The sequence below is a fragment of the Xenopus tropicalis genome, chromosome 6 (genome assembly GCF_000004195.4).
Source record: "Xenopus tropicalis strain Nigerian chromosome 6, UCB_Xtro_10.0, whole genome shotgun sequence".
Taxonomy (NCBI): domain Eukaryota; kingdom Metazoa; phylum Chordata; class Amphibia; order Anura; family Pipidae; genus Xenopus; species Xenopus tropicalis.
Genome location: NC_030682.2, coordinates 52,570,607 through 52,585,391, shown reverse-complemented (window position 1 = coordinate 52,585,391; position 14,785 = coordinate 52,570,607). Strand labels below are relative to the sequence as shown.

The 14,785-nt window shown below is 38.2% G+C and overlaps 1 protein-coding gene across 5 annotated transcripts in view; it reads right to left on the bottom strand.

Annotated features, from left to right (window-relative positions):
* Positions 1-994: 994 nt before the first annotated feature.
* The window catches only part of dnajc13 (DnaJ heat shock protein family (Hsp40) member C13), a 94,947-nt gene continuing 81,156 nt past the window's right edge, over positions 995-14,785 (bottom strand). For 4 of the 5 annotated variants that reach the window (XM_012965524.3, XM_002937734.5, XM_018094987.2 and 1 more), the window contains 12 exons: positions 14,260-14,351; positions 13,540-13,639; positions 11,435-11,509; positions 10,994-11,106; positions 10,590-10,759; positions 9,210-9,252; positions 7,736-7,909; positions 5,834-6,013; positions 5,600-5,740; positions 3,929-4,072; positions 3,588-3,687; positions 995-1,858 (listed from right to left, as the gene is read on the bottom strand). In XM_012965524.3, coding sequence (XP_012820978.1) covers positions 1,761-1,858; positions 3,588-3,687; positions 3,929-4,072; positions 5,600-5,740; positions 5,834-6,013; positions 7,736-7,909; positions 9,210-9,252; positions 10,590-10,759; positions 10,994-11,106; positions 11,435-11,509; positions 13,540-13,639; positions 14,260-14,351 — 1,430 coding nt within the window. In that variant the 3' untranslated portion in view covers positions 995-1,760. Of the gene's footprint in view, positions 1,859-2,185; positions 2,295-3,587; positions 3,688-3,928; positions 4,073-5,599; positions 5,741-5,833; positions 6,014-7,735; positions 7,910-9,209; positions 9,253-10,589; positions 10,760-10,993; positions 11,107-11,434; positions 11,510-13,539; positions 13,640-14,259; positions 14,352-14,785 lie in introns of all 5 variants that reach the window. The other variant, XR_001924773.2, reaches the window with a different exon arrangement.

Genomic DNA, 14,785 nt, shown 5'->3' with positions numbered 1-14,785 from the left:
GGGTAGGATTCCCTGCGCATACGCAGTAGAGTAGATCTCGCCTGGGATACCAGAAGGTAAGGGACTATGCAGAATGGGTGTAATAAATATTCCAAACACCATGACCATCTTTTCTTCCTGATTTAACTTGTTTAAAGGAGGCATATAGGATAAACGAGAAAACCTCAAATCTTGTGTTCGATCATGAGTAATATATGGAGCATGTTTCACTTAAGTCTGAAAATTAAAGGGGTGGTTCACCTTTTAGTATGTTATAGAATGGCATATTTTAAGCAACTTTTCAATTGGTCTTCATTATTAATTTTTCATAGTTTTTGAACTATTTGCTGCCTTTTTACTCTTTCAAATGGGGGTCACTGATCCCAGCAGCCAAAAAACGATTGCTTTGCGAGGCTACAGTTTTATTGTTATTGTTACTATTTATAATTTCTATGAAAATGGCTGGTGATGGAAGGTTTAAAGCACACTAACAAGGACTGTATATCTGGCCATTGCTTCCCGAAACCAGACTTCTTTTTTTTTTTTTTTTTATATTGACACCTGTGGGCCACTACCCTAAAGCTGTCTTGATGGGCATGAGTGCCTAAATATAAACATGTCCCTGCATACTTGCAGCACAAAAACTCTCTAGAGGTGCCTTTTTTGTTACTATTAAACTAAAGCAGCATAATTATTGCTCTGTTCCAAGGATAATTCAGCATGATATTATGAAAACCACAGTCGCCCTCAAATGAATAAAATGTAAGAGTAACAATTCTTTGGCATATATTACTTAATAGGTGTCTTTCAGGAAGAATTCTCTTAATAAATACACAAATAACTTATAAAATGCAGACTTACACATCAGTGCCAGTATGGGTAAAATGGATCAAATTCATGTTACATGCTGCATTCTCTGCGGAACTGAATCATTAACATGCAGTAACATGTATGTGTAACATTTCAAAGGGGAGTTAAGCATTATTTTTTTTTAATTTCACAAAAATTACATTAACAAGGTTGTCAATTCCCTTTATTTTCTTAAAATAGTATGTACATGAATGATCTGTATAATGTACATTCATATAAAGCTGTATATACTGGATAATGTATGGACTGTGCCACTATTACACTAGTTTATTACATAACAGGCTGACAGTTTGTTTTTCTTTCTTTATGCAGATATTTATTTTTATTTGGTAAAGCTATGCTGTACATCGGGATATCTTCAGTTTTTTTTTCTTTCTGAGGATCATGTTAATGATTTGTAAAGGACAAATATTAACCAGCTAGAACAGTGTAGATATTTAGTGAGCCCAACCATGACAAAGATGGAGGAGAACGGAAACATAAATGCCCTTGAGATGCTTTACTCCACAGCCCTGACAATAAATGGAATATAAAACTTAGAATAAGGAGATTATTATTTTGATTCACAGTCTTGTAAACAAATAAAAAGGAACAAAATGTGCTCGGTACAAAAGGAAACATAAAACAAAAACATGTACCCAGACAGCTGATCCACAGAGTGCCTTCATGTTTATGTTACATCTGAATCATGTCCTAGATTGAAATTTGTTTTTTTTTTTTTTTATCCGTAAATAAAAATATATTTATTACAAAAACGAATAATACTTTATTGTAAAACAAGGAAGGCAGAAAATAAAGTTCCTTTCAATCAACGTTAGTGAGTGGAGGAGAGAGTTTCTGCAGGTTCCTCCCTCGTGCAACATGTGGCAGTTCTGCCTTCGGAAACATTACAGGCGGAGTATACATATCGTCTAGCCAAGATCTCCTGCTTCCTGGTCCACCGGTGGTGGTACGATGGGCATAACTGTCGATGAGGAGCCTGCAGTAAGATAGCCAGCAACTCCAGGTCCTAGAGGGGAAAAAAAATTCCAGAAATGTTTTTATTTTTTATATAATCATAGGACAGTTTTTCCCAATATGTATGTGTATACACAGGCTTACACTCATACATACATACATATAGGTAATAACATAGAAGCACATGATGGATGAAGTAAGCAACTAATTAAAAAGACAATAAAAGATTTTGTCTGATGATGTGACTGTTTAAAAAGGAAAAAAAAGGGAAAGAATGCAGTATCAATATGGCAGGACTGGCCAGGAACACAATTCCACCTGTAAAAGCAAAAAACGAATGGGAATGAAGCAGGTGCAAGAGCAGCAAACCATGATCTACCTGTGTTAAAGAGCTACACAGCAGTTAGCAAGCTGCTTGGAAGAGAGCATCTATAGCCCACTTCTGAGGTGAAGGGGGCTGCTACCAGTAAGAAGGGAAGGAGAGACACCTGAAGGAAGAAAAGAAATGTAAGATGCCAGGGGGAGAGAGCAGAAAGGTGCACATAGCAAAGCAAAAGAACCTAACAAGGTTTAGGGTGTTTTTATTTAAATCTAAGATCCTGCAGAAAATAAATAAAAATATATATGATTCAGCTGAATATTTTTATTTTAGGCCTATGGTATATCAGGTAACAATTTTATATGCCAGCAGTAAAAAAGGTAATTAAATGGGGATCACTTCCCACTGGTCAATCGGAAAGCTTCACAAGGAGGACAAAATAGCTACTAATAAACGCAGATGCAGAGGATGTGCTTTGGATTGCAGTTTGCTGTACCTCCAGCTTTTTCTATTGAATTTAAGTGGAGAGTCAGTACATGTACCATAAACATAACATGGAGCATTTTGTGCTAAGTGAAACCCAAGTAGAGCATTGATTAAATCATTAGAATTAACTATTGATTATCCATATCTATACAGTATATACATGGCTGGTGAGCCCTTGAATAAATAGTTTTTTTGGACAGAAAGATTTCAAGGAGCCTCACAGGAACCTCTAGACGGTTTGTGTACAAAACATTGGGAGGGGGCATCCAATTAATATCAATGAACAGTTGTACCATTAGAGGAAATATAGGGATTAAGTTAATTAAACTTTAATTCTAGGGATCTTCTGCTGTGGAAACTTGGTGACAGTAAGCTGGTAGCTCAGTGTTGTCTGCAGAGATGATTAAACTTCTATGGGGCCTGATCAAAATATTTTAACCTGGCCGATCAGCGAGTCGACCGATATCAGCAACCTCCTGCGATATTGGTCGACTCGCCGACTTGCCATACACGCACCGAATATCGTATGAAACGAGGTTTATTATCGGTGCGTGTATGGCCAGCTTAAGGGTGAAGACACACAGAGCTACTAGTAGCAGCTACTTGTCATGGCTACAGGAATAGACAATGCTGATCATTTACTGATAATTGTCTCTACATGTATTTTAGCAGAGGCAATTCTCAGTATTATCTATGGCAGGGTATCTTCTGGCATTTAGTAGCCGTGACAAGTACCTGCTACTAAGTAACTCCATGTGTCTTCACAATAATAACCCTGTTTACAGTGAGTGGGGGGAGGCTGTATATGGGTGTAAAAATAAGGGATATATGTATTGCTCTTGGGAGAAATATAGACAAAGTATGCATTAGAAAAGCAAGAGGCTGTTATTCGCTTTTACAGCACAAGTCATAAGCACCTGCTTGAACAAATGCATTGCTCTTGCTTAAATACTGAATACATATACATTTTCCTTACCAGTGAGGTATCCTGCTGTTTGTGATTCAGAAATGAACAAGTCATGTTTCTGATCTTTGAAGGCACTCCAGACAGAAGATCGAGTCAGGATTTCATTTACCTGAAGAATAAAAATGGCTTAGTGAGCACTCAACTTGTAATATAGAAAGAAACATATTGAATGCCATGCTGCTTTGTAAAGGTTTCCTAAATTTGTGTTAAAGCTCCATGGAAACAGTTGCTTTTACTTCAGTATGAATATGAATAGAGATAACAGGCCATTCAAATGTTCCATAAAGGCTGCTCCACTGTTTATCTGTTGTTTAGATGTATGACACCTGCAGCAGGCACAATTAACTCACCTGTTCTCCATACTGTAGGCTCCGAGTCATTGATTTAAGAGCTTTTACAATCTGAGCTTTTGTGGCTGCAGGACTTTCCAGGTTTTCAAGACCTTGTCCTTCCAAAAGCCTTAGTAAATATGGGACCAGGTCAACTTTTAAAGCCTGTAAAATAATTATAACAACCATATGAACCAAAAAAACCCCACTACACCAATATACAGTTAGCAAGACTAAGATATTAAGGAGCAGTATGTTCTCCTAATATGCAGCCACATCCAAAGAACATGATAATGTTTTTTGCTAGCACTAGATTAAGGTTTTATTTTGTAGCAAATGAATTATGGCTAAACACACCACAAACAGGAGGCCAGGGTCAGGTATGTCAAGTGAAATGGAAAATACTGAAAATTGACATTAAAGGAACAGTAACATCAAAAATGTTTTAAAGTAATTAAAATATAATGTGCTGTTGCTCTGCAAAATACTGGTGTTTTTGCTACTGAAAAGCTACTATATAAATAAGCTGCTGTGTAGCCATGGGGACAGCCATTCAAGCTGGAAAAAAGGCACACGTTACATAGCAGATAACTAGTAGATAAGCTCCATATAATGGGGGTTTATCTGTTGTCTGCTAAGTAACCTGTGCCTTTTCTCCTTTGAATGGCTGCCCCCATGGCTACACAGCAGCTAACTTATATAAACTATAGTAGTCTTTCTGAGGCAAACACACCAGTTGTAGCAATGCAGGGCGACAGTACATTATATTGTAATTACTTTTATACACTTTCATTTTTTGGTGTTACTGTTCCTTTAAGATAATTCACAAGAAATAAACAATTGAAAAATAAAGCAAAGGAGTTCTTGGTGAAGAAGGTGATTTGGAATGAATTTCATACTGTTTGTGAGAATAGCATCCCGCTTACTAACAGGACAAGGAGTCTTTTCTGTAACGTTGGCATGTACAGCAGCCCTCTAAGGCAAACGCCACCCTCATTTCAATACATTTCTCTGCACCCGAGAGCATTTTTTCCACCAATCATGTTTCTCTTCACAGTGTTGCATTTTAACATCCACTCATCTCCTTACCCCTCCCCCACACATTTCTCAACCACTCCAAATTATGTTTAGTGCAGTCTCCAAAACTTCAACTCCCTGATGCTTCCCTTGAAGTACTTGCTTGTCTTTGATGCTTTTATATTTCATACTTATCTCACCCTTTCCCTTTGTTCGTTTCTCGCTGCCACAGCACAGTGTATATATCTCCCCTTACAGCAGTTTTTCCCCTCACTACTTCTGTCAAATATGCACCTCAGTGAATTTCTTTAAAGTGATACTGACACCAAAACACTTCTCTTCAAAATATAATTGTACATTAAAAATAACCTATAGGTCATGTTAGTCATGAAAGTTTTTGGCTGACAGAGCTGCTTTTGTAAGTAATTATTTCTTTAAGTTCTGAAAACATGACTGCCCGACTGTCCCTTCTTACCCTGTCAATTATAGATTCCAATGCTAATGGACTAGTGCTGCACAAATATGTAAAAGCATTGCGTAAATACTTTTATGGCAAAATTATAAATAGCATGCAAAGGCAATGTTATGATAGATGTAAAAAAGGATTTAACTTCTGGTGTCAGTATCTGCTTAATTTGTATTAAAAAGATAAAAGAAGGAAAGTAAAAATTTTACTTGTGCCACTAGTTCTGTTTGTTCTTTCTGAAACATCCTGTTAAGAGCTTCACAGGCAAAGCCAATCATATCCGAGCGTTTCTTCATTCCACTCATTAGAGGCCCAATAGTATCCAAAGAAGCCAGTGATCGGACACAAAGCTGTGTGAGATAAAAACAGACATCTTGCTATGATGCTAAATTGCTAAATTATAGTTTTACGCCCATAGATTTTATCACGGAATGAGTCAGTACCTCATTATCAGTGAGAATGTGTATGACCCTAATTGCACACTTTGGAACAGCATTGTTCTTATGGCTCATGGCCTGTAGAATCTTGGGTAAATGACCCAATGGTGGTACTTGGTCCATTAACTGAGGCTGTGCACTGAATAGACAAACTGTTGCATTGGTGATGGTTTCTAAGGTCTCACCCTGAAAAATAAAATGTACAAACATAAATTAATGTTTAAGTTGTTAAAATGTAGATATATACAATGGATCACCTAAAAACCTCTTTCATCCCACCAATATCATTTTAGCTGACCTTTGCACTATAATATGTCCTTCTTATCTTGTGTTTTGAATAACCAATACAAGTTTGGGATCCATGAGCATCCACAAAAAATTCTTTAGGAGGGCAAAGTCATCAAGTAAAAACAACTTATATTTCTAAGACCAGGGGGGCTATTTAAGAAAAAAGTATAAACCATGAATATCTGCCATGTACAGCGCAAAATTTTTTGGCCACGTGCACTTTGTGACCAAACCCCTAATTACCACACCCATTTTACCAAAACATACCCCAGATGTGCCGGTATAATTACTACAGAGAATGGATAAGGAGCATATTAACCACAAAATAGCGAGTATAATCACTAAATAAAATAGATAATGGGCATCTAAACCCCAGATTTGCCAGTATAATTACTATGGAAAATGTATAATCAGCACATTAACCCCAGATGTGCCAGTATAATAGCTCACCAACACTTGCACAATCCCAACAGCAAAGTTCTTCTTTCCTGCTGCTCCCATGCTGCAATATTCATATCAGTAACATACTGTCTCAGGTCAGCTCTGTGTTGCTTCGTTTGCCTATAAATCAGTCACAGTCTGTCCTATAACAGAGTTGCTGTTCATTTCCAGAACAGCTTCCTTTGCTTTTTTAACAGTGAATTCCCAGGGCCAGCGCATGTGCCTATGCCTGCAGAGCCTTCCCTTTTTTTCTTCATTTGCATACTCTGCGCCTATAACCTTGACCCTGTTAGCCCCGCCCATCTAGTCACACTCTCCAATCAGATTGCAGTCCTATTTTTTCTAGGACAACAATAAACACAGTTCTGCACAATGCGATGGAAGGGAGCAGCAGAAGGAAGTGAAGTAGGGATGGTGACAGCAACAAAGCGAACTGTGCTAAATTTTAAAGATGGATATCAGGAGTTAGAAGGCATACTGAAGAAAGATAATATAGCGGTTTAGGAGGCACAAGTACACCTAAACTATAGTTGTTTTTGTGCTTAAACACCTTTCCTTCTCCTTTAATGCATTGGTCTGACAACAGCTTCTTCTTCTGCACAAGGTCTTCTGCTAACCAAACTCTAGGCCCCCGAGATGTGGCTAAATTAATATACTTGAATTAGTATAAAAGGAACTTCTAAAAGGGATGGCATTTCTCTCCCATCACGTTTTCCTTGCAGCCACATATGCCACCATGCACATAGCACACCTCTGGAAATCAACCACTTCCCCCACCCTTTACCAGATCCTCAGGGAAATGGAGAAAAACCTAGTAATGGAGGAAAGCCTGGATAGTGACATTATACATAGATTGTGGAACAACACATTATGGGTTGCTTGGAACAGAGTTCAATTTATCAAACTGTGCAGACAGTTACATAAACCAGATTAGCTGTTTCCCAACCAACAGGTTTCAAATGTCAACCCAAAGGAGGGTTGCCAGTCTTAACTCTATCCATGGATACCTACCCCTTACTAACACCCACTCTTCCCCACCCCCCCATCCCTGGGCATTGTACTAATTGTTATCGATAAACAGACAGTTCTCTTTCACTGTGAACAATGCAATTACAAAATGTACAATGCCTGTATTTTGAAAATTCAATAAACGTCTATTTCTCTATAAAAGGAACTTACATGAGCATTGTTCTTTTCTAGCAGCTCAGTGAATTTTTCCAGAAGGGCAACAAGAAATTCTCTTGGTTTGCGAAGGACCCACGCTGGCTGTGCAATAAAGATTCGCAGGAAAACTCCGCCCACCAACAGTTCCCCTTGGGCTTCTCCATATGCCACAGTAAAATCATCTGGCAACTAAAGAAATTAGGGGAAGAAAATCAGCATTTAATCATTTATCACTTCTTAAGGTTTACACATTTAAGTTTGTGGCAGCCCTTCTATCAAAGATAATGTACTGATATTTCAAGAGTCTTACAGAAACATTAGTCCTGTCACTTCGCTCTATATATAAAGTCTATGGCCCACAAACCTCACTGTTACAATACTCAGCTGTGTGCCCACTTTACAGAGCTATTATTTATAATTAGCCTACCAGCCCTCCTACACATTTTGCTAAATGCCAATATATAGGGTTCTCAACTGTCAGACTACGAGGGGAAAGGAAATAAGTCCAATTGCAGGCTGGGGAGGCGGGGGGGATGAAATACAGTTGGCAGCTATCAGCTTTGATAATCTTAGTAAATGCTTAAAATGATATATTATAAAAATATAATGCAATTAAGAAAACTGAAACTCTTTCTTGCACCCTTTAGATGTATCATTGTGAATGTATGTATTTTATTTTTACTTCTAGCAAGGTAGTTGATGTAATATGCCAAAATATATACTCAAATGTATTCAACAGGACTTCATTCCTTGTATGCAATACAGGATCATATTCTATCTCCCTTTGGTTAACAGGAACCAAACTTTCCTTTTAGGAGTCAAAGATGGGTTTTTGATAATGTGGTTTATAAGCTCCCAAGTTCCTAAACTAAACAGATCCAACTAGGCAGACGCAAAGAAGACTGAATACATTTTTTGAGTCCTTGGCATTCAGATGGATGGTGTCAAAGGCATAACTACAGAGGAAGCAAACCCTGCAGGGGAATCCAGGAATTTACAGTTCCCAGCAAGGCCTTAATTAATGAGCAATTTTAAGATATTTTGGTAGAAATAGTCAACTTACCAATGCTTTGGGGCCCTTAATAAAATTTGCTGTGGGGCCCAGTAATATCTATTTATGCCACTAGTCAAAATGTACCCATGTTTAAATGGCATATATACTTTTTTTTATACATGCTTAATGAATTTCACTAAAGCTAAATGTAATTTACCTTTAAAACTAGTTTACCTTGGTTTTTGTAAAAATAAGTATTCTACAATTATCATGATTATTTGCACACTAGAAGGTACTTCTTCTTAATGGCAATACCCTGGTCAGTTGTGCATATTATGTGACCAATCAGCCCTGAATAATGTTTCTAGTTAACATCTTATTCAAGTTGCGGTATATTTCTGTGCCTAATAATACAATTGTAGACTCTACAGAGCAGGGAGACTCATTTCTTTGTTCACTGACGAGCTCTAGTGAAACTATGTAAAGTATATTTACCTTCCAGTTTGCATCTGGATTTTCTACCTGCTGCTTAAAGTGCCTGCAAAAAAAAAAGAAAAACAAGAACATTCATTTTATCGTAATAAAAACACAATGCCCTGCTGTCAACTCATTCCCTGACTAACATAACTCCTATTCAGGTAAAAAAGGTAGCAACTGAAACAGAGTGTAAACTACATTTATTATTATCATTTTAATTAATTTGCTTAGTAAAGGAGATGCATGCATGGATAGTTTTATGCTATTGTTTTTAGGCTATAAACAAACTTATGGGCAGATTTACAAAAATTAAAACATTTAAAGTATTCCCATCACTTCTAATTTGACCAAAGTTAAAGACACTTTAGTGACATCAGGAAAATGTTTAATAAGCTTACACACTCATCCAAGCAATGTGTCCATTCATCAGAAATGTGTTTAATGCTTTGATCATTCAAAAACCATTGTGTTTTCTGAGGTGTTAGAACTCAGCGCTGCCTCTGAGTGCTGACACCAAACATTTGTTAACTCACCATGTAATAATTACATCTGACTGCATTTTATATGTACAGTAGGTGGAGAAAAGTGGATCCATCTGCTCCTTTATGTAGCTGCACTGACACACATGATGTCAGCCAGTGTGCATTTTGTGGATTTCAGTGCAAAAATGCATATTTTTGTTTTTTTGCACTGAAATGGGCTCAGATTAGCTGTACACAGGCTGACGCTGTGCCTGTCAGTGGAGCTACATAAAGAAGCAGATGTAAACAGATTCCTTTTTCTCCACCTGCGTACAAAAAGCAGGCAGAGAAAAGCAGATTATTTGACCCCTGAACCCCTTTCCCTTAGGGTTGTTTTATGCTACAATTGGCTGTTGGATGAGCAAATTCCCTTACAGTTGTCTCCTAAATCGCAATCATAGTCACACAAAGGCTTTCCAAGAAGAACAGGTGGGTAGTAGAATCAAGGTACAGAACCCAGTTAAGGTAAGACATAGTAAAACCTAACGATAATGATAGAAACAGTAAATCCTTGAAAGATGCCCTGTAACAGAAATTTTATTTTGTATTTACTTCCTGCAAGGGGTGTCTTTGCAATGAGGCAAGGTGAGACCTTGCCTCAGAATGTCCATCTGCAAGAGGCAAATAGTACATGTAAATAGAAGAGCCAAGATTACTGTTTTTTTAAAAGGTGGTTTGGCTCCTAGCAAGAGAGAATTCAGCAGTGTTCTTTATGCTAGTGAACCTGAACACCAAGGGGTGTTCAAGGATGAATGGATCTCTGCTGCTCAAGGTTAAAAATGATTAAGGCTTCATTGCAAAAAACCATATGCCACAACTGGGGAAAAAAGTGCATGGCATAGACAACATTCTACCATGATTTTTTCCAGCTACTTACTCTAACATCATTTCACGAACTGTGGTAGATACTCTTTCCCTGGAGTTATCATTCCAGATCAGCTCAGGATTTTCATGGGTTCCTTCAAAAATATGTACTGCAGCTTCTGGGTTGTCACGCATAGCATCCATAAACACCCCAGGCAAGAATTTCATTAGAACAATTCTAACCTATAAAAACAGAGGTCAAACAACTTTTTAATCATGTAGGAAAAGTAAACGTCCACAGCTCATTCTTCTATATAGTAAAATATATGGAATACTAATACCCTGTACCTTAAAAAAACACTTAACTATTTCTATTATGAATGATATTTTTCTAATTTGAGGGAAGGCCATGTACATTTATGGCTTGGTAAACAGACAGAGTGGGGCTTTATTCAGAAATAATTAAACCATACTTACTTTAGGACCAATGAGTTTATCGGATATCATCTTGGCAAATAACTCTGCTGTCTGGGACCTTACTTGTGGGTGAGTGGAATTGCAAAACATATCCAATAGGTAGATTAAAGCACCTGAAAGCAGAAAGTTATCAGATATCACACATTTGGCATTGTGGATCACTTCTCTTATCCCCAGCATGCTAGGGGGTAGCAGAAGTCTAAGTGCTACATGGCCTTGTTCTGCCATGTCTGAAAACATGTGGAAACTCTTATAAAGGCTCCAGCACAGGAAAGGGTCTACATTTTAGCCAATTGGATCAAAATTGAATACAAAAAACAAGTAAACTTAGAATTCAGTAAGAAAAAAATGGTGACAATCTATATTATATCTATGGACTAGCAAGACATTCCATTTGCAATAAAAATGAATCATGATGAATGCAGAGGGTTTTGGAAATACCTTTTGCCATGGCCTCCTTTATGATTTTTGTACTGGATGTCAAGGCATAGAGAGTTGCAAGGACAAGTTGGCGACCTAAAAAAAAAAACAACACAAGCCTGTTTGTGAACCTGTTTTAATCCTACAATATTTCTATATAATGTAAGGATCATAAATAAAATATATAAAATAATATATAACTATGGCCACTGCCTAATGCAGGTTCATTACATTTACATTACATTAACATTTATTTATAAAGCGCCAACATATTCCGCAGCGCTGTACAATAAGTGGGTTACATACATTGGACATACATAGTAACATATAAAGCAATCAATAACCGATACAAGAGGTGAAGAGGGCCCTGCCCAAAAGAGCTTACAATCTACAAGGAGAAAGGGTTGAGACACAAGGTGTGGGAATGGGCATGACCAGATTTGTGAGAGGTGGGGCACAGGGTATTGCTAAACTAGATTAGGGTAGGCCTCTCTAAATAAATGTGTTTTTAGAGATTTCTTGAAGGCAGAGAGATTGGTAGAAAGTCTGACAGTTTGTGGGAGCGAATTCCAGAGAAGGGGGGCAGCCCTTGCAAAGTCTTGAATGCGAGCGTGTGAGGAGGGAATGAGAGAGGAGTTGATGAGCAGGTCAGTAGAGGAGCGTAACAAGCGGGTTGGATGGTACCTAGAGATGAGTTCAGAGATGTAGGGTGGGGCAGAGTTATGGACTGTTTTAAATGTGAGGGTCAATAGCTTGAATTTTATCCTGGATGGTAGGGGAAGCCAGTGCAGGGATTGGCAGAGCGGCACGGCAGAGGAGGAGCGGTTGGAGAGGTGTATGACCCTGCCAGCAGTATTCATTATGGACTGGAGAGGGGACAGTCTTTGGAGGGGAAGGCCAATTAATAGGGAGTTACAGTAGTCCAGGCGAGATATTATAAGAGAGTGAATAAGAATTTTGGCAGCATCTTGGGTGATAAATGATCGTATTTTGGAAATATTTCTTAGGTGAAAGTGACATGATTTGATAAGTGATTGGACATGAGGGGTGAAGGACAGGGCAGAATCAAGGATAACCCCAAGGCACCGGGCCTGGGAAGATGGGGTGATGGTAGAATTGTTAACCGTTATAGATACCTCGGGAACAATGTGGGCGTTGGATGGGGGAAAGAGAACCAGTTCAGTTTTAGAGAGGTTTAATTTCAGGTAACGTTGGGACATCCAAGTGGAGATAGCGGACAGGCAGGAAGAGACACGAGTTAGAAGCTCTGGGTTGAGATCAGGAGAGGAAAGATAGATCTGAGTATCGTCAGCATAGAGGTGGTACTGAAAGCCAAAAGAACTGATTAGTTTGCCAAGGGAGGAGGTATAGAGAGAAAATAGTAAGGGGCCCAGGACAGAGCCTTGAGGAACCCCGACAGAAAGAGGCAAGGGAGAAGATGATTCCCCATTGTAAGAGACACTGAAGGATCGATCTGAGAGATAAGATGAAAACCAGGATAAGGCAGTGTCACGAAGGCCAAGAGAGCGGAGAGTCTGGAGGAGAAGAGTGTGATCCACAGTGTCAAAAGCAGCAGAGAGATCGAGAAGTATTAGTAGCGAGTAGTGTTTTTTGGCTTTAGCCGAAAGGAGGTCATTTGTTAATCGGGTTAGAGCAGTTTCGGTGGAATGTTGTTGTCTAAAACCAGATTGTAGGGGATCCAGGAGGTTATTGTCAGAGAGGAATATCGCCAGTCGGTTGTATACTAGGCGCTCAAGCAGTTTGGAAGTGAATGGGAGCAGAGAGATAGGTCGGAGGTTAGTAGGATTGGAAGGATCTAGGGAGGTTCCTATCATTTTAAGGGTTTTCTGCATTTGTCCACCTTAAACAGCCATCTGTCAACAAATGGGGTATGATAAGATTGATGGCTCCCAAAAAACTGTCTCTGTCTATGAGAATCACCTTGCATGTGTGTACTGTATATAAAAATTGTGCTTTGGAAATAATACAGCATAAGGAAAACTTTACACAACCTCAATGGTAGTATTTGTTAGCAAAATTCTGGGAGAAAAACAAAAAGATTACAAGATTATACAAGAAAACTGGCGCTTTACTAAAATAAATATGTCAGCACCTCCAATACTTACTTGTTGGTAATGAGTGCAATAGAGACAATAAGCTGGAGAGGACCATTGACTCTGCTATATTATTTACACAATCTTGATTGCTGGTAACAATATTGACCACCTAATAAAACAATGACAAGTAAGACATGTAATTTGGAATTCTCAAGGTCAATATGTACTCAGATAAGAAGAATAATAAAGACCCTACTAAATAAGGTCCAAGGCAATGTCAAGGTTTAGAATTTAAGGGATTATTGCAGATAGGGTGCTTTGTTGGCTTCCTCTGCCAGGCAACAAACTACCCAAAAATAACTTTCCAACCCTGTGAATTGAAATTGCTATATGCATCAATCCGTCCTAATCATGCGATAATGTCTTCTGTCACATTCTGCACAATTATGCTGGTTTAGCTCATACAAAGTGTTTTACATTCATTGATTTTAATGGGATGGGAAGGAATTTTCAGCCACTTTCACTCCATACAAGCTATGGATAAGGTTTGTTTTCATCAAAGAGAAACAAAATCACAAAATCACTGTTACAACAATATTTTACATAAGTATTTCAAGTTGTTCTAAATATTATTTGTACACATCTGCTAAAGAATTTACTGTCTAAATAATAGCATAAAGGGTAAACCTAAGCTGCATAATGGGATAGATACCCTTAATTAACATTAGCTTCTCTGTTCCATATCCCTCAGTTTATCCAAGGATTGGAAGGAGTGTAATGTATGTTTACCTCTAATGCAAGTTGTTGAACCTTTCCGGCACCATGGACACGCAGCAATGAAAATAATAATTTAAAATGTCCTATGCATTCAGTTTCAGAGCCTAAAATAAAAATAGTTTGAAATTAGTTGTCCAAAATGATTAGCATTAAGTGCATTTCAAAGACAATGATTCACAAGAGGGCGAACTCAAAAGCAGACTAATGTAATCGTAACGCTATGCATGAAGCAACCAGTGATATCGATCTAAAATGAAATCTAAGCATCAATAGGTAAATCAGTGAATATGGCATCTGTGCTTGTAATTAGCAGTTTTGGGGGGAGGGAAGTTAAAGTATTTGAAACAGTAACATACTGTTGTATCATACTGGATTCAGCAAATACCTCTAAATTGCAGCTAAATCCAATACCAGCCATTAGACACATAAGTACCAGGCTGTAATAAGTGTGCCACTGACACAGCAATGTATCTGAACCCCCCCCCCCCACCCCCATTAAGGATGGAAAATACATGCACAGAAACATCCATATGCCTTA